Below are 24,913 nucleotides of genomic sequence, written 5' to 3' on the forward strand. Positions count from 1 at the left end.
AAGATGCACACAAACACTTCTATAAAGAAAAAAATGATACCAAAAGCAGGGAATATTTTGCTAATTTTCAACATGTTTAGGTTTTAGCTTCAGTCCTACGAGATCCTCTGTATCATCCTAGCAGACAGGAAAACTACTGACCACACTTCTTCAAGAATAATTTTAAAGGTGTCAACAAGATCATAGATTTCTTTAAAACAGGAACTATGTCACATTTATATTCAGCTTTGCATATCACACAGAGGTTTTTACAGTTATTTGTACATAACATACACATGCAATACCTGTTTGGGGAGTGGCATTCCTTATACTGAGATTAATGTTTTAAAAATCATAGTTTTAATGATACCAATATTCATTAGAAAGTTCACTAAGTTTCAAATTATAACTACCAAGTTCAGTTACCAACTCTGTTGCTGAATACATTTAATACCTAAGAGAGATCTGAATTTTTAAAAATTATTTTAGATTAGAAATATTTATTCTTTCTACTCCACAAGTATAAATTTTGAATAAACAAAATAGAGCATGTAAAGGATGATAAACTCCTTGAAAAAAAAGTATGTTATAAATTCTTTAACGATTAGACTAGAAAATAATGATATTAAGTCAAAAACTTTGCTACACCAACCAATACCCATAAGCAGTAGACAGACTGTTTTTAATGGAACTGAGTATACACTGGAATTTAAGTGAGTGGAGAAGTTACAGCTCAAATGGACTCCTGCAGACCAAACTACAATCCACTGTACCAACAAATCCAGAGAATTTCTCTTTTCCCTAGAAACAGCCCAGTTCTTACAGATCTCATTCCAGGCTCATCAAATTTAATTACTTGTCCAGATTTTCAGAGTAGATGTGTCTAGAGAACCAGATGGTCTCCAATGTTGGCATTTAGCACATAACCTTAGAAGAATACTTCATAGCTAATTTTAGGCAATAGTTAATTAATTAAAATTACTTTAAAAGTCAATCCTCTAAGTCATAATTTATAAACAGGAATAAGCTAGAGGCAAAACACAAAATAAATATCCCTAGTAAAAATTAAGCCCTAGGAAACAGGAATCTGTAGTTAATTCATTGATGTATCCATTTTACCTACAATAGTACCTAACAGAAGACAAATAACTATTGAAGGAACTGAAGAAATGAATCATGATTTCAGTATATCCAATTTGTATTATTTGCCAATTCATAGAAAAACTATTAAAACACTGATGATAACTATGTCTGTATTTATATTCTTAGTTTAGCTTTTGGACTGCAGTAGTACACATAAATAAACTGGTGTAAAGGGTCATTTGAAATCAAATACAATTTTACTTTTCTTAGGAAACTATCACAGTTTGCTTTTTTTTTTTTTTTAATTTTTAATACCACAAACATTTTGTATTGGAGTATAGCCAATTAATGTTGTGGCGATTTCAGGTGAACAGTGAAGTGACTTAGCCAGACAGTTTGCTTTTTCAAAATCTATTTCAGATCTTTTCCAATTTAACTAAAAATAAAATAAGAAAATTGACATGGCAACCCACTCCAGTATTTCTTGCCTGGAGAATCCCATGGACAAAGGAGCCTGGTGGGGTACTGTGCACAGGGTTGCAAAGAGTTAGACATAACTGAAAGGACTTAGCACACACAGCATATAGTTGTTTTTCACAGTAGGCTTCACAGTTGGGGTAAGTGATAAAGAACTCGCCTGCCAATACAGGAGACATAAGAGATGGGGATTAGATTGCTGAGTCAGGAAGGTCCCATAGAGTAGAAAATGGCAACCCACTGCAAGACAATGGAGTCTGGCTGGTGCAGTCTACAGGGGTACAAAGAATTGGATATAACTGAAGTGACTTAGCATCCATACAGTTGTTTACAGTATTCCTTAATTATTATTATTATTATTTTTTTTTGGTAAGGTAAGTACTGATATGCTCTCTTTCATTCCTGATTTTCTACTTCGAGTCTTTCCTCTGCTTTAGTTGATCAGTAGGTCTAAAGGTATGCTCATTTTGTTTGTGTTTTCAAAGAATTAACTATTGGTTTTGTTCATTTTCTCCCTTGCTTTTCCACTGTATAATTTACTTATTCTACCTGACGTTTTGCTTGCTTTTTACTTTAGTTTGTTGTTTTTCTAAACTTTTAATATGGATAACTAAGTCATTGATTTGCTGTTTTTTCCTTTTTCCTATAGACATTTATACTTAAAAAATTGCCTCTGATTTCAAATTTATTTAAGGTACACCTGAGATCTCTTACTCCCAGTCACTTTATACAGGAGGTTCCTACACAGCTGCTCTTTAAGGACCTATTTCTTTCTGAACCAAAGTGATTCACCTTTTTTGTACAGGGTCTGGTCAAGAGTTAGCAAGATTTCTGGTATATGATAACCAAACAAAACTGTGTATGTTTTTACAAAATACTGTTAATTATATATGCCAAAGAATGTTCAAATTACCATACAACTGCTCTCATTTCACATGCCAGAAAGATTATATTCAAAATCCTTCAAGCCAGGCTTCAGCAGTACATGAACCAAGAACTTCCAGATGTACAAGTTGGATTTAGAAAAGGCAGTGGAACCAGAGACTGAACTGTCAATATATGCTGGATCATAGAAAAATCAAGGGAATTCAAAAAACATCTATATCTGCTTCGTTGACTATGTTAAATCCTTTGATTGTGTGATCACAACAAACTGTGGAATATACTTAATGAGCTGGGAATACCAAAACACATTACCTGCCTCCTGAGAAACCTGTGTGCAGGTCAAGAAGCAACAGTTAGAACTGGACATGGAACAACACTGGTTCAAAATTGGGAAAGGAGTACATTGAGGCTTTATATTGTCCCCCTGCTTATTTAACTTATATGCAGAGTACCTCATGCAAAATGCCAGGGTGAATCAATCACAAGCTGGAATCAAGATTGCCTGGAGAAATATCAATAACCTCAGATATGGAGATGACACCACTTTAATGGCAGAAAGTGAAGAGGAACTAAAGAGGCTCTTGATGATGGTGAAAGAGGAGAGTGAAAAAGCTGGCTTAAAACTCAGAATCAAAAAATGAAGATTGTGGCATGAGGTCCCAACACATCATGGCAAATAGATGAGGAAACAATGGAAACAGTGACAGATTTTATTTTCTTGGGCCCCAAAATCACTGCACATGGTGACTGTGGCCATGAAATTAAAAGATGCTTGCTCCTTGGAAAAACAGCTACAATAAACCCAGACTGTATTAAAAAACAGATACATCATTTTGCCGACAAAGGTTCCTAGAGTCAAAGCTATGTTTTTTCTAGTAGTCGTGTATGGATATGAGACTTGGACCACAAAAAAGGCTGAGCACCAAAGAATTGATGATTTCCAACTGTGGTGCCACAGAAAACTCTTCAAAGTCCCTTAGACAGCAAGGAGATCAAACTAGTCAATCCGAAAGGAAATCAGCCCTGAATATTCATTGGAAGGACTGATGCTGAAGCTTGAATCTCCAATTATTTGGCCACCTGATGTGAAGACCTGACTCAATGGAAAAGACCCTAATGCTGGAAAGATTGAGGGCAAGAGGAGAAGCGGTGACAGTGGATGGGATAGTTGGATGGCCTTACAGACTCAAAGGACAAGAGTTTGAGCAATTCCCGGAAGATAGTGAGGAACAGGGAAGCAAGGCATGTTGTAGTTCATGGGGTCGCAAAGAGGTGAACACTACTTAGGGACTGAAACAACAACAACCGATATTCAGATATACTTGGTTTGTACATTGGAAAGAAAAACTAATCAGGTAGTAAACAGAAAATCTTTAGTAAACTCTGCATGTTTTGGTACTGTTTTAGGAATGTTTTTTAATACCTGTTTCTTGGTTGGGTTGGGCTTCCCAGGTGGCATAGTGGTAAAGAATCCCCCTGCCATTGCAGGAGATACAAGATATACAGGTTCGATCCCTGGGGCGGGAAGATGCCCTGCAGAAGGAAATTTGACCCACTCCAGTATTCTTGCCTGGGAAATCCCATGGACAGAGAAGCCTGGTGGGTTGCAGTCCATGGGGTCACAAAGAATTGGACATGACTTAGCAACTAAACTTGTTGACTTAGCATAGTCAACTGCTTTATTGACTATGCCAACTGCTTTACTGACATAGTCACCTGCTTTACTGACTGCCAAAGCCTTTGACTCTGTGGATCACAATCAACTGTGGAAAATTCTACAAGAGATGGGAATACCAGACCACCTGACCTGCTCTTGAGAAACCTATATGCAGGTCAGGAAGCAACAGTTAGAACTGGACATGGAACAACAGACTGGTTCCAAATAGGAAAAGGAATATGTCAAGGCTATATATTGTCACCCTGCTTATTTAACTTCTATGCAGAGTACATCATGAGAAACGCTGGACTGGAAGAAACACAAGCTGGAATCAAGATTGCTGGGAGAAATATCAATCACCTCAGATATGCAGATGATACCACCCTTATGGCAGAAAGTGAAGAGAAACTCAAAAGCCTCTTGGTGAAAGTGAAAGAGGAGAGTGAAAAAGTTGGCTTAAAGCTCAACATTCAGAAAACGAAGATTATGGCATCCGGCCTCATCACTTCATGGGAAATAGATGGGAAAACAGTGGAAACAGTGTCAGACTTTATTTTGGGGGGCTCCAAAATCACTGCAGATGGTGAGTGCAGCCATGAAATTAAAAGACGCTTACTCCTTGGAAGAAAAGTTATGACCAACCTAGATAGCATATTCAAAAGCAGAGACATTACTTTTACAACAAAGTCAAGGCTATGGTTTTTCCAGTGGTCATGGATGGATGTGAGAGTTGGACTGTGAAGAAAGCTGAGCGCTGAAAAATTGATGCTTTTTGAACTGTGGTGTTGGAGAAGACTCTGGAGAGTCCCTTGAACTGCAAGGAGATCTAACCAGTCCATTCTGAAGATCAGTCCTGGGATTTCTTTGGAAGGAATGAGGCTGAAGCTGAAACTCCAGTACTTTGGCCACCTCATGCGAAGAGTTGACTCATTGGAAAAGACTCTAATGCTGGGAGAGATTAGGGGCAGGAGGAAAAGGGGACTACAGAGGATGAGATGGCTGGATGGCATCACCGACTCGATGGACGTGAGTCTGAGTGAACTCTGGGAGATGGTGATGGACAGGGAGGCCTGGCGTGCTGCGATTCATTGGGTCGCAAAGAGTCGGACATCACTGAGCGACTGAACTGAACTGAACTAGCAACTGAACAACAATTATTTATTAAAGCTTCATTTATTCAACTAATATTTACTGAATGCATGCTTTATTCCAAACATTGTTCTAGGCACTGGGGATGCATACCCAACAAGAGAGATAAGAGCCTGACTCTCCTCAATTCACATTGTAGATAAGGAAAGTGGGGAAGACAAAGAAGACTGCAAAAGTGAAAGTGAAAGTAAAGTCACTCAGTCATGTCCAACTCTTTGTGACCCCGTGGACTGTAGCCTACCAAGCTCCTCTGTCCATGGGATTCTCCAGACAGGAATACTGGAGTGGGTTGCCATTTCCTTCTCCAGGGGATCTTCCCGACCCAGGGATCAAGCCAGGGTTTCCTGCATTGGAGGCAGACGTTTTAACCTCTGAGCCACCAGGGAAGCCCCAGAAGATTGCAAGGTAGACAATAAACAAACATTTCTGATGGTGTTACATGCTGTAAAGAAAATTGAAAAGGGCTAAAGGAATAGAATAATGGGGGAGAAACTTTTCAGAGGGGGAAGTCAAGAGCTCTCTTAGGAAGTCACAAATGAGGAAGAAAAAAACAGTTTTATTTTGAATCTGAGGGAAGAACATTTTCAACAAAGAAAAATGTACAAAGTTTTATCATAGGAATAAAGGCTGATGAGTTGAAAAACTAGAAAAAAGGCCACTGTAGATCATACGAAACAGGGAATCCAACCGGATGCTATAGTAGCACCAGACTTCCAGACAAAGGCAATCACATAGAACCATGGAAATGCATTTTTATTTTTTACTCAGACAAGAAAGTTTCTATAATCTGACCTACTTTCATTTTCTTCAGTGTTTCAAAGTACAAAAAAGTCAAATAACATAAAACAATAGACATAGACAATTTGTGAGAATGAAATATATAGCACCAATTTTTGTCAGCTACACACACACACACACACACACACACACACATAAATGCACCATGCATATACCACTTTTTATTCAGTATAATTAAGAGTAATGAAATTATCCTCTCTTGTAATGAAGGGGTGAATCCTAAAAAGAACAGTTGAATTATTTTCATGGTCTCTCAGAAAAGTGCCATATATATGCTGCAAGTATATCTGCCAATTAACATCTGCCTGAACTTCATCTGGACACACTGTCTATTAGCATGAAGTTCTTCTATAATACTTACATTCTCCATTTTATACTGAATTAGACTGACAAGATAAGATTATGAAAATTAATATATAGTGTCCAAATGATGGCAGCTCACTAACATGTCTTAAAGTTCAGTGACTCTTGGCTAATCAGATATCTTCTGCTAATGTTGGGATCTAAAATGTCAATCTATAACTTTGTTGGCTTGTAGTTTGGGAAGAAAAACTGATACAGACACACATATTTTAAGACCTCAGTGAGTTAGTAATTCAACTGTGGTACAGATGTAGTTGCATTAGAAGAGAAACATTAGGTTATCTCTGAAAACAATATTTAGACATTTTAGAAAATTTTGTTGGAATACAAAAAGAATTAATGTGATCAAAATCTATCATTGGTAAATGATTTAAACATACAAGGTAATAAGGACTAGGGAATATAACTCTCTTAAAGAAAAACTTGTATCTGAACTTAAGGCTTGGGTTTACCTAAAAAACCTAGATCTAAATCCGAGCTCAGGTTCATGACCTGACTACACAGGCAGGCAGAAGTTAGGCAACATCTAGAATCTTTAAGTTCAACCTTTGGGGAAAATGAAGGTGCATGCTTCTCAAGAGTGTAAACTCCAGATGTCTGAGGCGTTATAGTAATGGATTTGGTCATATTTATTTTTAGAAAGCAGGACAAAAACCAATTCCTAAAATTATGGATAAATGGATTAAAAAAACAAATGACCGCAACCTTCCTTTCCTTAACTTAAACAAAGAGCAGTGTCAAGGTCATAGAGAAGCTGGTGAAAATTTATTTGTCACAGATCTCAAGCATTTGGAATTGCAGATCCTAAATTTTTCTAGTATTTGAAGTGCTGTGCAGTGGCACTGTACTAATTCAAAAAGAAAAACGCTAAATTATGGGTGTAGATCTAAACATGGAAATTCAATACAGTCTAGCCATGCTATAAAATGCTCTGCGGGCTGTGAAACCAAAAAAAAAAAAAAAAAATCTTTAGGACAGAAGAAATCATTCCTGTTGGCCCTGTTGTTAAGGGATTCTAGTAACATCAGAGTTGTTACCTCAAACACCACAAAAGTCTCCCAGTGAAAATTCCTTTTGTGCCATGGACAACACATTAAAATTAAGAAGTTTCTAAAATTAAGTTCAGCAGAGAGACGCTGCATGTCTGCCTTCCAGATACTTTAAACTTCTGAAAAGCTGCCATATGGACATGCCTCTCCCTCAGATGCCACAATATTATTTCTTGTGACTTGCATAAGAGCTACAGTTTCAGTTAAAGAAGAAAGAAAGGAAGGAATGAAAGAAAAGGAAAAAAAAAAAACCAACTCTGACTAAAATCTCTCCAGAATCTTTCATAGGATTCAATGAAGTACCTAGTTATTAAACACTAAAGACATAACATTCCGTTTTCTGAAATATCAGACACCACAAAAAAAAAGAAACCCATGTACATGTCAGGAATATTTGACTTAAATACACAATCATTAACCTTCCAAGGAGGCAGCATACTTGCTAAATACAGTTCTGGATCAAGCTTTGAATGATCTGACTATATTCACAACTCCTTTTCTGGCTGTGCTTCTCCATGCCTCAGATGTGTTATCTAATAAATAGGAAAAGTAATAGAGCTTCGTCTCTGCCAGTAATAAAGGAATTCTGTGAAATTCTGCCTGCTAACTTAATTCTTTATATTGATAAACTTTCAAAAGAGAACTGTTCAGCCTTCTGCTGATTTTTGAAAACTAAACTCCTTATTTGCATGAAAAGGAAACTCAAGCTATTTGGATTCAAATTGTATCAACAATATTTTTTAAATTACCAGATTTAAGATAGTTAAAATAATTTCCCTCCAAATTAATAGACATCCATTTACCAAATATAGATCTCAAAAATTAGAAAAGAACTTTTATTCACATTGAAAAGTTGAGTGAGATTAGAGGTTTCATCTAAATCAATTTATCAGAAGATACACTGACAAAGTGTATCTTAGAGAAGGAAATGGCAGCCCACTCCAGTACTCTTGCCAGGAAAATCCCATGGACAGAGAAGCCTAGTAAGCTACAGTCTATGGGGTCTCAAAGAGTTAGACACAACTGAGCGACTTCACTTTCACTTTCACACTGACAAAGATGAAATTTTCCTTTATGTCTTCTTTTTGATCACAAAGAGAAGAATGTCGTAAACTTAGATGACAATTTAAGGTACTTTAACCTGGTTCTTTTCCAGTTAAGTGTTAACCATATATTCAGTTCAGTTCAGTCGCTCAGTCGTGTCTGATTCTTTGTGACACCCACGGACTGCAACACACCAGCCTTCCCTGTCCATCACCAAACTCCTGGAGCTTGTTCAAACTCATATCCATTGAGTCATTGATGCCATCCAACCATCTCATCCTCTGATCATCCCCTTCTCCTACCTTCATTATTTTCCAGCATCACAGTCTTTTCCAATGAGTCGGTTCTTCGCATCAGGTGGCCAAAGCATTGGTGTTTCAACACCAAAACCATATATAACAGAAATGACATTGCACGGGGAGATGTGTAAACTATTTAAAATCCATTTTTTGGGCACCAAAAAATCAGAAGTGTCATCCCCAGCACTGGAGCAGGTGTCAGAGGTCCTTGCAGTGCTGATCTCTAGCTTGACTAGGAGGGATTAGGATGAAGCCTCAGGGAAGGGACAAAGTCATCAAAGTGTCTCAGAGGAATTGTTAATATACGAACTAGAATGGAAGTATTTCACCATTAAAATATAAAGTAGTGATTTATTGATTATCGATTTATCGAAAGTTACTCAGTCGTGTCTGATTCTTTTCGATCCCATGGACTATACAGTCATGGAATTCTCCAGGCCAGAATACTGGAATGGGAAGCCTTTCCCTTCTCCAGGGGGTCTTCCCCATCCAGAGATCAAACCCAGGTCTCCCGCATTGCAGGAGGATTCTTTACCAGCTGAGCCACAAGGGAAGACCTTGCTGGCACCCAAATTAGGTTGTTACAATGAATTAACTACCAAGAAACTTGGTTACAAGAATATTCTGCTAAACTACCAAAACAGGATAACTTTTGAACTTGGTGCTTGTAACCATATGGATAAAATCAGACTCTATAAGTTTTATTCCTCAAATGGAATTCCTTTCTCACTGCTATAAAACAATTTGACAATCAATTTATTGCAAATCACACATGACAATCTTTAGCAAATTATCTCATTTCTGGAAGCAATAAAGCCTAAAGAATAGATGGGAATTGATACTCTGACAGCAATGGGAGCAAAATTTAATTTTTACTATGCATATTTCTGGGCTTCCCAGGTGGCGCTAGTGGTAAAGAATCCACCTGCCAATGCAGGAGACATAGAGATACGGGTTCAATCACTGGATTGGGAAAATCTACTAGAGGAGGGTATGGAAATCCACTCCAGTACTCTTGCCTTGAGAAACCCATGGACAGAGGAGTCAGGCAGCTACAGTCCATAGGGTCACAAAAAGAGTCGGACCAAATGAGGTAACTTAGCACACACACACACGCATACTTTCATATCTTTTAAGTTCTGTATTGTATGCATGATTCGTTGGTAAATAAATAAGATACTTTGAAGACAATAGGGCAAATCATTTACTTCCTAATAATTTTAATTTATTCTTGATTGTTATTCAGTTGCTCACTCAGGTCCAACTCTTTGTGACCCCATGGACTGCAGCATGCCAGGCTTCCTGTCCTTCACTGTCTCCTGGAGTTTGCTCAAACGCATGTCCATCCAAACAACTCATCCTCATTGTCCTCCTCTCCTCCTGCCTTCAATCTTTCACAGAATCAGAGTCTTTTCTAATGAGTTGGCTCTTTACATCAGGTGGCCAAAGTATAAGAGCTTCAAGCTTCCGCATCAGTCCTTCCAATGAATATTTGGGTTGATTTCCTTTAGGATTGACTGGTTTGATCTCCTACACCATAGTTCAAAAGTATCAATTATTTGGCACACAGCTTTCTTTATGATCCAACTCTCACATCCATTCAAGACTACTGGAAAAACCCATAGCTTAGACTCTACGGAATTTGTCAACAGGCAAAGTGATGTCTCTGCTTTTTAATACACCGCCTAGGTTTGTCATAGAGTTTCTTCCAAGGAGCAAGTGTCTTTTAATTTCATGGCTGCAGTCACCACCTGCATTGATTTTGGAGCCCAAGAAAATAAAAGTCTGTCACCATTTCCATTGTTCCCCCATCTATTTGCCATGAAGAGATGGAACCAGATGCCATTATCTTAGTTTTTCTCTTTTTTTCGTAGCTAAAATGTTTACTTCTGTTTTTTCAATTGATTTTATTGAAATATAGAGACCTGGGTTCGATCCTTGGGTTGGAAAGATCCCCTGGAGAAGGAAATGGTACCCACTCCAGTATTCTTGCCTGGAGAATCCCATGGACGGAGAAGCCTGGTAGGCCGCAGTCCACGGGGTCGCAAAGAGTCGGACACAACTGAGCGACTTCACTCACTATAGTTGATTTACAATGTTGTGTTAATTTCTGCTGTGCAGCAAAGTGATTCAGTCACATAGATGTATACATTCTTTCTCATATTCTTTTCCATTATAGTTCATCACAGGATACTGAATATAGAATGCTATGCTATACAGTTTGAGAATATTTATTCTTTTTTTTCTTTTCTATAATCATTTTATTTCCTACTTAAAATTTGTTATTTTTAATATAAATTTATTTATTTTCACTGGAGGCTAATTACTTTACAAAAATATGGAACGTGTCATGAATTTGTGTGTCAGCCTTGCTTAGGGGCCATGCTAATCTTCTCTGTATCATTCCAATTTTAGTATATGGAGAAGGAAATGGCAACCCACTCCAGCGGTCTTGCCTGGAAAATCACATGGACAGAGGAGCCTGGTAGGTTGCAGTCCATGGGGTCGCTAAGAGTCAGACATGAGTGAGCAACTTCAGTTTCACTTTTCACTTTCATGCACTGGAGAATCCCCGGGATGGGGGAGTCTGGTGGGCTGCCATCTATGGGGTTGCACAGAGTCAGACACAACTGAAGCGACTTAGCAGTAGCAGTAGCAGCAGCTGCCGAAGCAAGCACTATCTTAGTTTTTCAATGTTGAGTTTTAAGCCAGCTCTTTCATTCTCCTCCTTCACCTTCATCAAGAGGTTATTTAGTTCCTCTTGGCTTTTGGCATAAGGGTGGTGTTATCTGCATATCTGAGGTTATTGATTATTCTTCTGATAATCCTGATTCCAGCTTGTGCTTCATCCATCCCAGTATTGTGTATGTTGTACTCATTTTGCATGATGGATGAAGTCTGTTGTTCGACCCAGGGATTGAACCTGTGTCTCTCATTCTCCTGCATTGGCAAGCAGGTTCTTAACCACTAGCACCACCTATGTGTGTGTGTATGTGTGTGTGTGTGTGTGTATATATATATATATATATATATATATATATATATACACATATATATATATATAGGGATGCAGTGAAGTTGCTCAGTTGTGTCCGACTCTTCCCAACCACATGGACTGTAGCCTACCAGGCTCCTCTGTCTATGGGATTTTCCAGGCAATAGTCCTGGAGTGGATTGCCATTTCCTTCTCCAGGGGATCTTCCCAACCCAGGGATCGAAGCCAGGTCTCCCACATTATAGACAGACGCTTTACCATCACATATATGTATATATGTATCAGTTCAGTTCAGTCGCTCAGTCGTGTCCGACTCTTTGCGACCCCATGAATAGCAGCACACCAAGCCTCCCTGTCCATCACCAACTCGCAGAGTTCACTCAGACCCATGTCCATAAAGTTAGTGATGCCATCCAGCCATCTCATCCTCTGTCGTCCCCTTCTTTTCCTGGCCCCAATCCCTCCCAGTATCAGAGTCTTTTCCAATGAGTAAACTCTTCGCATGAGGTGGCCAAAGTACTGGAGTTTCAGCTTCAGCATCATTCCTTCCAAAGAAATCCCAGGGCTGATCTCCTTCAGAATGGATTGTTTGGATCTCCTTGCAGTCCAAGGGACTTTCAAATCCTCTCCAACACCACAGTTCAAAAGCATCAATTCTTTGGCAATTCTTTGGCAATTCTTTGGTGCTCAGCCTTCTTCACAGTTCAACTCTCACATCCATACATGACCACAGGAAAAACCATAGCCTTGACTAGATGGACCTTTGTTGTAAAAGTAATGTCTCTGCTTTTCAATATGCTGTCTGGGTTGGTCATAACTTTTCTTCCAAGGAGTAAGCATCTTTTAATTTCAGGGCTGCACTCACCATCTGCAGTGATTTTGGAGCCCCTGAACATAAAGTCTGACACTGTTTCCACTGTTTCCCCATCTATTTCCCATGAAGTGATGGGACCAGATGCCATGATCTTCATTTTCTGAATGTTGAGCTTTAAGCCAACTTTTTCACTCTCCACTTTCACTTTCGTCGAGGCTTTTTAGTTTCTCTTCACTTTTTGCCTATGTTTATATATATTTATACAAATTTATACATTTATATACACTTATATATCTATATCCATATAGATATATAAGCTATATATATATGTTATAGATATATATATCTGTATATATCAAATTACATAAAACATACATATATGTGTATATATATATGCATATATAAAATTTCCCAAAAGCTAGTTAACTAAAACTTAACAGATAAAATCAAAACCAGACATGTATTCTGATACTTTGCTGCACACTAATGGTTTATAGTTCAGATTAAAGCATAAAGTTAACCATTCCTCTTTTATTAATTTTCAAGCAGACAAGAAATTAGAAAAAAATCTTAAAGGTAGTTTTATATATATATATCTTCATTTGGACTTATAAGAATAATTTTAACCAGTTTATCTTTTCTGCCTTTAAGAACTATGGTATGTAATTATCCACTAACTGGATTATTAGTTTCCAATAAAAATAAATCTATAACACATCAATTACATCTCTTCTAAAGTCTAATAAACATGATAATAAACTGATAATTCAGTTCACTACAATAACAGAAAATTAAAAATCACATAACTGATACATCACATTGACTAGAATAGTTACAGAAATTATATTCTTCAGATACTACTATAAACTCACTCATTCAGCATTCCTACTAAATGTAGAAACCTCCTGAATAACATTGTTAAACAGAAGGTTTATTTCAACTCTATAAGAACAAAACAGACCCAGCCTCATTCAACACAGAAAGAAAATATTATTATGGATAAAAGGTACTTATGATAGACCAGCTTGAGTTTTCATGATAATAAGCAGGAGTCTGTAATTAATTAACAATGGACAGGAATCACAATTTTCAAGTCTCATTAAGATTAGTCACAAATATTAACCTGATGTGATATAAAAAAATTGACATTTAAATTTAATTTTGGAAGGTAAGCCAAAAATAACTAATGGAAAAAGGCAGGTCTTACATGTCTTAAGAAACAACTAAATAAAACCTATTCATTAATTTTTTTGTTAATCTTTGGAGTTATTTTTCAAAGACTTCTCTGCAGCAAAAATTTGAAATTTATATCCTCAATACAGAATGGAGTCTTTTTCTTCATTCGTTTGACTATCAGGCTGAAAATCCAGTCACAATATAAAGGAAAGCCTTAAATCTATAATAGAACAACTTTTCTTGCAATGTTTCCAATGCCTTTTGGTTTTGGCCTGGCTGGAAAACCACAAGAATAGCCTTGCATGCAAGATTCTGGCTTAGCCCAGAAAACTCAGAGGCACATAAGAACAGTTCTCAACTACCAAACCTTTCTCAATCCTCTGCTGAGGTTAAGTTTGATGGGAGGGATAAGAATGGACAAGCCAAGTTATGAGTTCCAAACCAATCACTAGTATCTAGCATGCTGTTAGGCCAAACGCTATTGGCAACAGCAAGCATCTTTATTTGTCCAGGAAAAATCTGATCATATGATAAAAGCTGGAATTTATGAGGATCCTTGTTCAATCAAATAACTAAAACTATAAATTTATTTCATATCTTTGGGTTAACAAAATGGTATAATTTTTTTTTAAAGATACATAACGCATTTCACATATCTTCATTTTTACTTATCCCCTCTTTACACAAAAAGTTAGCAATCTCTAATCAAGGGGAAACATCAAAAGAAAAGAAAATGTCATTTCCTCCTCCTTGGAGCAGAACTTTATACAATAAAAGTAATTCTACACCCTGGGAAAAACTGGTCTCCAAAATGTATTATGTTCTCCCTTATAAAACAGTACAAAACAACTCAAGAGTTCAAATAAAATACTAGCAAGTAGATGCTTTTGAAAAATGGAATATAGCAGGCATGTGATATTCTAAGCTGACATTTGACATATGTTACACTGCTGAAATTCAAAGCAGTCCATAGCAAAAGAGACTTCAGGCAACTAACCTTTGAGAAATGCACAATGAACCAATACTCTCAATAAAACTAATGTTGATCAAATGGGAAATAAAGAATTTTACTCAAGATAATTTCAGAACAATTTAAGTTTATGTAGCAATTCTGCACCATCTTTCACTCTGAATAGCAGAGAATGTGTATGTCTGATAAGCAAAAACTCTAGTGTATCTAGTTCAATACTCTGGTACTTAAACATAAGAAAAAAAAATCAGGGAATTCTCTTCATAAAATGTTCTGAGACTTTAGAAAAGAATCAGCTAATTCCTTGTCTGCTCATTTAAATGAGTAAAATATTTATAAGCACTAATCATGTGTCTAGCACTCAGCGGCTTTTGGCATCTGGGATGTAATAAACCAAGTTAAAGATCATCAATTCAGACAAGCTTTCAGAAACAAAGACTAAAAAATGAGTATATGTCTATATGTCTAATCTGGTGGAAATATCTTGAGATATGTAAATAAGTTTTTTAAATGTACTCAACTTGGCTGAAAGCATGCACGCAAAACACAAGGGTTAGAATAGAAAGCTCTAAAGTTTCAGAGGAGGCTATGAAAACTTCTAGTTTGAAAATGAATGTGATGACCAGGAACTAATTTTCATATCACCAAAAAACTGATACAGAAAATGTTTAGGTTAGGCACCCATGAGGGGGCCAAGAAACATGTAATAGACCTTAAATCACTACAGTTATAATTTATTGGTGTTTGCAATAAATATTAAACCATAATGCATTTTCTTTTTTGCCTTTTTTGGGCTAACTTTCCAGTCACCATTTTGACTCATCTATCAACTATATCAAATTCAATGTTTCAACACTTCTATCTCCTATGATTTGAAAAATGTCTAAATCCCTTAAGTTTAAACAACAAAACAGCTGAGTGTAAGTCAATTTGAAAAATAAACAAGTTGAGTCCGAACAAAGAAAATAACTAACTTGCAAATACAACTTCGGGATGAAATAAATTCTGAATACTAGAGTTTCAAAAGGAAAAGCACTTTTTTCTAACTAATCTATCTTAAAGCAAACGCCACATTAAAAAGAAAGAAAGAAAGGAGGTAGTCTTTTGTCATTGTCTTGAACAAGAAGATTCAGTATATAGTAGTAAAACAAAACTATTAACCAAAAAAATCCTATGTTATCTTATACATGTCAATTTGGGATCATCAATGAACCAGACTTAAAGTAAAATAAAATAAAATAGAAACAACATGCTAAACTTAATTTTTTGAGTACTTTCCACTCACTATTAGAGCATGTGAGCAAAAGTTCTAGCTTTGAAGTTTAACACATTGAGTCAACTAGAACTTTCTTTGGAAAATTCTTTCCAAAAGTCAGTTTGGATAAAAAAGAAAATTAAGAATGTATTAACATCTAAAACAGTTTTACCTCAAGCACTTACATATAGTATATTAACTGAATAAATGTATACAGAGATAGTTTAAAAAAGAAAACAAGAACCAAACATATCTGTGCAAGAAATGAGAGATCACAAGTTACTTTCTCTTTAAAATTCAGGGCATCACATGCCTTAAGTTAAAGAACTACATTTGTTTTAGCAAATATGCCTGTATTTTTTCTATATGATTTTCTTTGACAGTCCCTCTGTGCTATTATACCAATACTCCACTGTAAAGAAATTTTTTCTTGCTCTGATCACTTATCCTACATAAAGGAAAATAAGACATAAGTTTAAAAAAATCTTTGGAGAAGGAAATGGCAACCCACTCCAGAACTCTCGCTTGGAAAATCCCATAGACAGAGGAGGCTGGTAGCTACAGTCCATGGGGTCACAAAGAGTCGGACACGACTGAACGACTTCACTTTAACTTTTCACTTAAAAAATCTTAATGTGGGATAAATCTAGTTCCTTAGTTACAGCTAAAACTTTTGCTTCTTTTGTAACTTTTTCAAACAGAAAGTGGTCCATTCAACTGTCATTTAAATCTGTCAGAATATCTCTCATTTTCAAATAAGGAAAAATTTCATAGTGATTTCAATTTAAACATGCACACAGACACACAAACCCACCCACACACAATCTTGACAGGCTCAATTCAGATAATAAGAATGAGGAAAATAGCAACAAATAGGATACAATGATAGGCAAATAAACATGAAGGGATAAGCTGATGGTTAACAACCTCCTTGGGGTAGCAGAATGACTTCTAAAACTTCAAAGAAAATATAGATGCCCAAATCCCACCTATGTGAACTGATTTTAAATTTCCAGAGAAGAAAATTAGTATGATTTCTTAAAAGCAACCCAAGTAATTTATTATGTCCTGCAAAAAGTGCAGGTTAAGATACCCTAATCAATGACAACAGATGAGTGCATCACAAGCAAAATACCAGCCCAGTAATACAACTACACATTACCTTAATAAAAAAAGGTGCTCTACATCATGGATGTGTCCCAGGTGGCACTAGTGGTAAAGAACTCCCCTGCCAATGCAGGAGACTTCAGAGAGACAGGTTTGTCCTGGGTCAGAAAGATCCCCTGTAGGAGGGCATGGAAACCCACTCCAGTAATTTTGCTTGGAGAACACCATGGACAAAGAAGTCTAGCGGGCTATATAGTCCATGGGATAACAGAGTCAGACACAACTGAAGTGATTTGGCATGCACACATATCATGGATAGTAATACTTGATAGAGAAAACTACAGATATAAAGAATTGTGAAGTCTGAGGTACTGTATATAGTAGCAAATGACAATTTGAAGAAAAAAGCCCAGTTAAACAAGTAAAGGAAAATTCTTGTTCCTTGTAGTAAACAATCTTAGATGTGGCATGCTCCTATGGCAAGCCTCCCAAGATCTACATTTATTTTACTGTTGTTAATTATCAGGATAAAAGATTTTTAAATCATGACATGAAAGAAACAAAATAAATACAATGAAAAGAATATTATAGGAAAAGTTGGCATATGTAGCACATTAAGTTAGTGTTAGCGTTGTTTTCTTCTGCACTCTAGCAGAATTACACATGGCCTTTCATTCATCATGGACTTCCCTGGTGGCTCAGATGGATGGTAAAGTGCTTGCCTACAATGCGGGAGACCAAGGTTTGATCCCTGGGTTGGGAAGATCCTCTGGAGAAGGAAATGGCAATCCACTCCAGTACTCTTGCCTGGAAAATCCCATGGACGGAGGAGCTTGGTAGGATACAGTCCATGGGGTCGCAAAGAGTCGGACACAACTGAGTGACTTCACTGTCTTTCTTTCACTCATCAGTCTGAAGCAAGCTATTTACTTTCTTCATTTTAATTAATTATTTTATTTGGAGAATAATAACTTTACTTTCTAAATGAATAAAAGAACAATGACTTTTTAGCAGAAGCCCAGGAATATGAAGGGCTAGACCATGATCGCTTTCTCTTAAATAGACATTTCTAAAACAGACTGAAACAAGCACCCGCACTGTATGAGAAGTAAGCTAATTAATAGTCAGCTATAAGATAAGGACAAGCCATCAAAACTGCTATACTAGAAAACTGATATATTGAATATTATAAAAACTAAATTGCAAAAATTTATTGACAGCATCATCATCGTTGTTTTTGTTGCTCAGTTGCTAAGTCACATCCAACTCTTTGGGACCCCATGGACTGCAGCATACCAGGCTCCTCTGCCCACCACCATCTCCTGGAATTTGCTCAAATTCATGTCCACTATTTATGTCCAGTGATATTATTAGCCATGATCAGCATTCATTATCTCACTGGGTCCTCACAATACTTCTCTTAATAGGTTCTATGTTTTAGTCCCTCATATACTTATAGGGAAATTAAAATTCATATATAGTAAATTGCCAGAGGTGACACTGTTAGTAAGTACCAGAGCTATGGCTTAGATCAGGTTTATCTGACTAAATCAATCAGCTCTACTAGTAGAAATTCTTAGCAGTCCTAAAGAGGAAATTTTTGCAAAGATGCCAATTCCTTCAGGAATTTAGAAAATAAAAATGTATGAATTATGATATATCATTATTAAAGGTAGCAAAAGATAAGGATATTAGTACATAACATAATACATAATATTAGGGGCTTCCCCTGAAGCTCAGCAGTAAAGAATCTTCCTGCAATGCAGGAGACAAGTGGAGCACATCACATAAAGGAAAAAAAAAATAATTTTTCAACAGAGATGTAGCATTGGATAATATCCTACAGCCTTTCATGATTTTAAAAAAACAACCAACTACAAATAAAAATGAAATTTCCTCAACCTAATAAAGAAGAAGTTAGAAGAAGTTAGAAGTTAAGTCACTCAGTCGTGTCTGACTCTTTGCAACCCCATGGACAGTAGCCCACCAGGCTCCTCCGTCCATGAGATTCTCCAGGAAAGAATACTAGAGTGGGTTAAAGGCCATCTATAAAAATCTCACTGATAACATCATACTTAATGGTTAATCAATATATATATATATATATATTTTGCAGCTCTTATTAATATTATATTGGAAGTCTACCTGGGAAATTAGGTAAGAAAAAAGAAATGAAAAGCATCCAGATTAAAAAAGAGGACACAATCTCTAGCTGCAGATGGCATGGTCTTATATATAGAAAATCTTGCAAAATCTAAACAACTATTAGAACTAATGACCACGTATAAGAACAACACGCAAAAACATGGCAGCACTGAACAATCTAAACATGAAATTAGGAAAAACAATTCAATTTAGAACATTGTCAAAAAGAATAAAAGAATATTGAAAACTGTAAAACACTGTTGAAAGCAATTAAAGAAGATAAACATAAAGCCATTTTATGACTAGGGATCAGAAAACTTAATGCAGTTAAAATGGCAATACTCCCTAAATTGATCTACATATTCAATGAAAACACAATTAAAATCCAACTTGGACTTTTTAAATTTACATACTGATTCTAAAATTAATATAAAAATGAAAGTGACCCCACCCCAATGGGGCTTCCCTGGTAACTCAGATGGTAAAGCACCTGCTTGCAATGCAGGAGACCTGAGTTTGATCCTTGGGTCAGGAAGATCCGTGGAGAAGGAGAATGGCAACCCACTCCAGTATCCTTGCCTGGTAAATCCCATAGACAGAGGAGTCTGGCAGGCTACGGTCCATGGGGTCACAAAGAGTCCGACATGACTGAGCAACTAACTGACATGACTGAGCAATTAACACATACACCACCCCAATGAGGATGAGAAAGGGCACCTCATTACAAACTGATAAAAGGTCAAATCTAGGCCCCCTTAACCAGCCTTTGTGGGCAGGGCTTGGAGTCGGGCTACAGTTTGCTGGTATTTGGTGGAATTAGAATGGTTATTATCTAAAGCAAGTGGAAGCTTTCCTGGTCTTCTGGATAGAAAGAGTAGGTTTTTCTTGGGGTCTATCATCTGACCTCATTGATATTTCTGGGTTGATTACTTCTCCAGTACCTTGTCTGGGGCAAATGAGGCAAAAAGAGAAGTAAAATAAAATAATTAGGACATGAACTTCTCATGCATGAATTCATGATGGAAAAAAACAAAATTGTTTTCTTGTTCCATAATGGGCCACAAATCATTAACATTTACATTACAAAGACAACTAACCAACCAAGAAAACATTGACATTTTTCCTATCTAAATTACTTTAGTTTTTCCATAGTACTATGAAGTTGTCAGTATCATTCTAAGACCCTTTGGTTTCTAAAATTTTATACAATAATTATCAGATATATCTTTTGTAAAAATACTGAGGTATCTTTGTGCAAAATGTGAAGCTCACCAATAAATCAATACAGAAGGCTATATAAAATGTATTTACACTGAAGTTCCATGCTATAAGAGAATTTATATACTTTATGTATTAACTGACTATAAGTATACTATGATAAATTAAATATAACTTTGTAGGATACTTGATTTGATACCTAGTCCTTTTAAGCAAATTGAAATAAATGCATAATGCCTGAAACTTCTAAATTCTTTTTCTAAATGAGCATCCCATAATGATATGAGACAAAGAGGTGAAATGAGTGGCTCTCAACTAATTTTCTTTAAAATATAATTTACAAAATATATTTGCAAAGTTGTCACATATGCTTTTAAATTAATTATTTGCCAGTGTCTAAAGTAATACACTATAAACATATTTTTAGCAAAGGAAATATGTAGAGCCAGAACCAAAAAAATTTTAAATATAAAATACTAAGTTTTTCAGAAGAACACAACAATGTAAGTACTTTTACAACATTTAATTTAGAATTCATAAATATAAATAAGTAAAACATAAATTCATCCAAAAATACATCATATAATATCCAGGAGAATTATGTAAATTCCATTATTTTAATTCCTCCCACTCTTAGCCTTAGGACAAAAGAAAAGATGGTTCAAAATAGATCCTATACACTTTCCTTCAACTCAATAACTATAAAGCTGGTTTATATTAGTAGAACGAAAAATTCCCAACATTATAAAGAAAAGAGCCAATAGTCACAGCTATAAAAAGCAGACATTTTAAAACAGCCTTCTCAAGTATGGCACAAATTTCTGTATTGGGTGTGGTCATAAAAATGACGTTCCAGGTTCCAAGACCTATCATCTACCAGACTATTTTAATACCTTCAATTTTTTTTAAAGTGTCTTTCACTTAAAATCTAGATCTATTTCTTTTACTACTTTTATTCAAATGACTTGTTATGGGAAGCTTTTTGACATTAAATGTCAGCTAATTAAAATGAAATGAACTTCTATCTTGTCTAGGGATGAAGTTGAATCAACAAATAATGTCTACATTCCACATATGATAGAAGGGTTTTTTTAAACAGTTATTATAATAATTAACAATAAAAAATAAACTAATGCCTAATTATACAGGTAGAATTAAGCCAATGATGGTGCATGTATATATACATATATATGTGTAAGCATGTGTATAAATATAGAATGTAGTAGCATAGAACAATGACAAAAATTGGATGTTTATATATACTGGCATGAAAATATATAACGCCATGTAAGTAAGCAAGAAACAAAAGAATAGATTGAGTAGAAGAACATATTTCTAAAAGCAAATCAAAATTATAGCAGCATGACATGAGCAAATATGTGTGTGTATGTATTTAAAGAGAAATCTCTAGAAGGATGGACATCAAACCATTCACATGTGATTGGTTTAAAGAAAAACCAATCTGATATCTGATAGACTCTCAAATAACGCATATGACAGACTCTCAAATAACTACCTTATATTCATCCACAATAATGCTGAGGGCTTCATGACCCGCTTTCCTCATATCTTCCAATTCTTGTTTATGCTTTTCCTGAAAGAAAATAAGAAACTAAGCTATGATTTTTTGTTGTTGTTGTTGTTTACAAAATAACACACCACTGACTTTTGCATTTATAAGTGATGTGAGTGATTTGTGGCACACCAATGTTGCAGCTGAAAACAAAGAGAAACCCATTCAAAAAAACTTTCTGTTTAAAAGCATTCTGAAGATAGCAATGAGAGATTAAAGGGAAACCATAACTGGGAAAGGAAAACCATGCTCACAAGTAAGATAATCCAAGGCAATGGTGTTATCCCTTGAGACATCTGGCAATTATGGACCTGGATCTAGAGACAGGAGGCCCTGTGTCATCCAAAAAGCTGGAACCTTTTTTTTCTCATTACTTCTCCAGTAATACACACATGTCAATAGGTCAATATGTAACAAAATTTGAGAATTACTAGATTAAGGAGAACAAACCCTCATTCTACCTTCCGAGGAAAGGAGAAGCTGAACTCTCTTTGGAGAATGTTAACATCCTACAGAACCTTTCCAATTTCTCAAACACAATGTAAAGATTTCAATGCAAAATTATCAGAAATGATAACAGATGAGACCAAAGAAACATAAAATAGAAAAGACAAAAGAAATAGACCCATGGGTGATTCAGATATTAGTTATCAAAAAGTTTACAATATTTATGAATAAATATACACAAGAAAATAGAGAAGTGGGGAAAGTGGATAGCACAGAGAATTTCTTCAGAGAATTGGAATTCATAAAACAAATTCTACAGCTCAATGCAATAAATGAGGTAAAGAATAAGTAAAACAGCAGAAAGCAGGACTAGAGGACCAAAAGATAGTGGGGGAAAACCTACAGCAAAAGAGAAATAAATGATTGAAAGTATATTAAAAAAAAAAAACCTTTAAAAAGACAAGACAAAATAAGAAGACAAATATTTATGTAAAACAATTGTTAAAAAAATAATCCAAAGAAAAAAGAATAAATAAAATCTAGCAAGATGGGAACAATAAAGTGATGAAAATAAAAAACAAAAATTTCTAATGTTACTCATGAATTCAAGATATTATACAACCAATAGATTTTTCTAAACAAATAGCAAGATATTATTAAATATTACAGCAATAAATATGAACTGTTAGGTAAAATGAAAAAACTCCTAGGGAAAAAAACAAAACTGAAAGAAGATGAAATAAAAATTCTGAAAAATTTTGTATGTGTTTAGAAAAAAGAAAAAAACTGAACCTATATTACATTAAAAACAAAATGAAACTTCTGACCAAGAATCATATAAGTGCAGATTATTAAAAAGGTTACTTTTAATAAACAATAAATAACACAACTCTTACACAAAATCTTCCAGAGAATGAAAAAAGAGGGACCATTTCCCCATATATTTTATTAAGAAAACATATCCTTTATAATTAAATCTGCAAAGATAAAATAATGAACCAATCTCTTTTATGAAAACAAAAACTAAAATTCTACATAAAATATTAGTAACTGGAATCTAGCAATAAATAAATAATACATCTCAACCAAGTATGATTTATTTTAGGAATGTCAGGTAGGTAGAAGTGATGCACACCATTTCAGACCTGAACCACAAAACCTCCAACAAATCCTCCACGTACTTCCTTTGTCCCCCACTATTTGCTTGCTGATGTCATTGCCGTGGATGACAATTAAAGCCATGTGCTGCAAACAGCAGGAGGGCCTCTGTCAGCCAGGGACTCTGAATGACTACACCATCACCTCAGTGGATTTGGTGAGCAAATTAATGATATTTAGGAAAAAAAAGACAAGAAAAACAGTTCTTGTTCATTTTTTCTTGTGAGAGTGTGTGCCAACTTGCCATGGTCATGTCCAATTCTGTGCAACCATATGGACTATAGCCCTCCAGGCTTCCCTGTCCATGGGATTCCCCAGGCAAGAATACTGGAGTGGGTTGCCACGCCCTCCTTCAGGGGATCTTCCTGACCCAGGGATCGAACCTGCATCTCTTACATCTTCTGCAGTGGCAGGCAGGTTCTTTACCACTAGTGCCACCTGGGAATGTTACCAATTCCTCATTTATAAACTGCTTATACTTAACGTATTCAAGAATTTCTATTTCATTATCAAATTCTAATTGCCTTTTCCAGTATACAGCTTTATATATCTTTCTGTAGCTAAATCACTCTTTACCGAAAAACCTAAACATAAAGGACCAATAAGGGCCCCCTTGATATAGACACTGATTTTTGTTGGTATGATTATCAATCCATGGCTCATGGCAACAATATTTTTTTAAAGTCATTTTCCCATTTCTGTGAGAGTTGTTTTCACTTCAGTTGCTCAGTCGTGTTCGACTCTTTGCAACCCCATAAATCGCAGCACTCCAGGCCTCCCTGTCCATCACCAACTCCCAGAGTTTACACAAACTCATGTCCATTGAGCCAGTGATGCCATCCAACCATCTCATCCTCTGTCGTCCCCTTCTCATCCTGCCCTCAATCATTCCCAGCACAGGGTCTTTTCCAATGAGTCAGCTCTTTGCATCAGGTGGCCCAAGTATTGGAGTTTCAGCTTCAACATCAAGTCCTTCCAATGAACACCCAGGACTAATCTCCTTTAAGATGGACTAAAGAGTTGTTTTAGTCAAAACTAAATAACAAAGCAACAAAATCCCATCACCTAGAAAGCAAGCTCATACATTCTATTATACTAAAAACAAGCAAAGGCACATGGGCAGCACCACCAACTCATCACTTTGGAACTCCCATTCAGGTCAGGTTATCTCACTAATGGTACGCAACTTTCATAAAGGCACCTAGGAGGGCAAAGGTATCAGTTTCTATAATGAATAATAACATAGATTTTGTTTTTCTTAGTTTTCAAGAA

General features: G+C 36.0%; 1 protein-coding gene and 1 non-coding gene across 5 annotated transcripts in view; both read right to left on the reverse strand.

Annotated features, from left to right (window-relative positions):
• The window catches only part of CCDC91 (coiled-coil domain containing 91), a 408,524-nt gene that overhangs the window by 163,984 nt on the left and 219,627 nt on the right, over positions 1–24,913 (reverse strand). For all 4 annotated transcript variants that reach the window (XM_069585456.1, XM_069585459.1, XM_069585460.1 and 1 more), the window contains one exon: positions 21,980–22,057. In XM_069585456.1, coding sequence (XP_069441557.1) covers positions 21,980–22,057 — 78 coding nt within the window. The remainder of the gene's footprint in view (positions 1–21,979; positions 22,058–24,913) is intronic.
• Positions 11,116–11,222, reverse strand: LOC138438397 (U6 spliceosomal RNA). Its single transcript, XR_011256336.1, has one exon. It is a non-coding gene; the product is annotated as a U6 spliceosomal RNA (small nuclear RNA).

The sequence above is a fragment of the Ovis canadensis genome, chromosome 3, assembly GCF_042477335.2.
Source record: "Ovis canadensis isolate MfBH-ARS-UI-01 breed Bighorn chromosome 3, ARS-UI_OviCan_v2, whole genome shotgun sequence".
NCBI classification, from domain to species: Eukaryota; Metazoa; Chordata; class Mammalia; order Artiodactyla; family Bovidae; genus Ovis; species Ovis canadensis.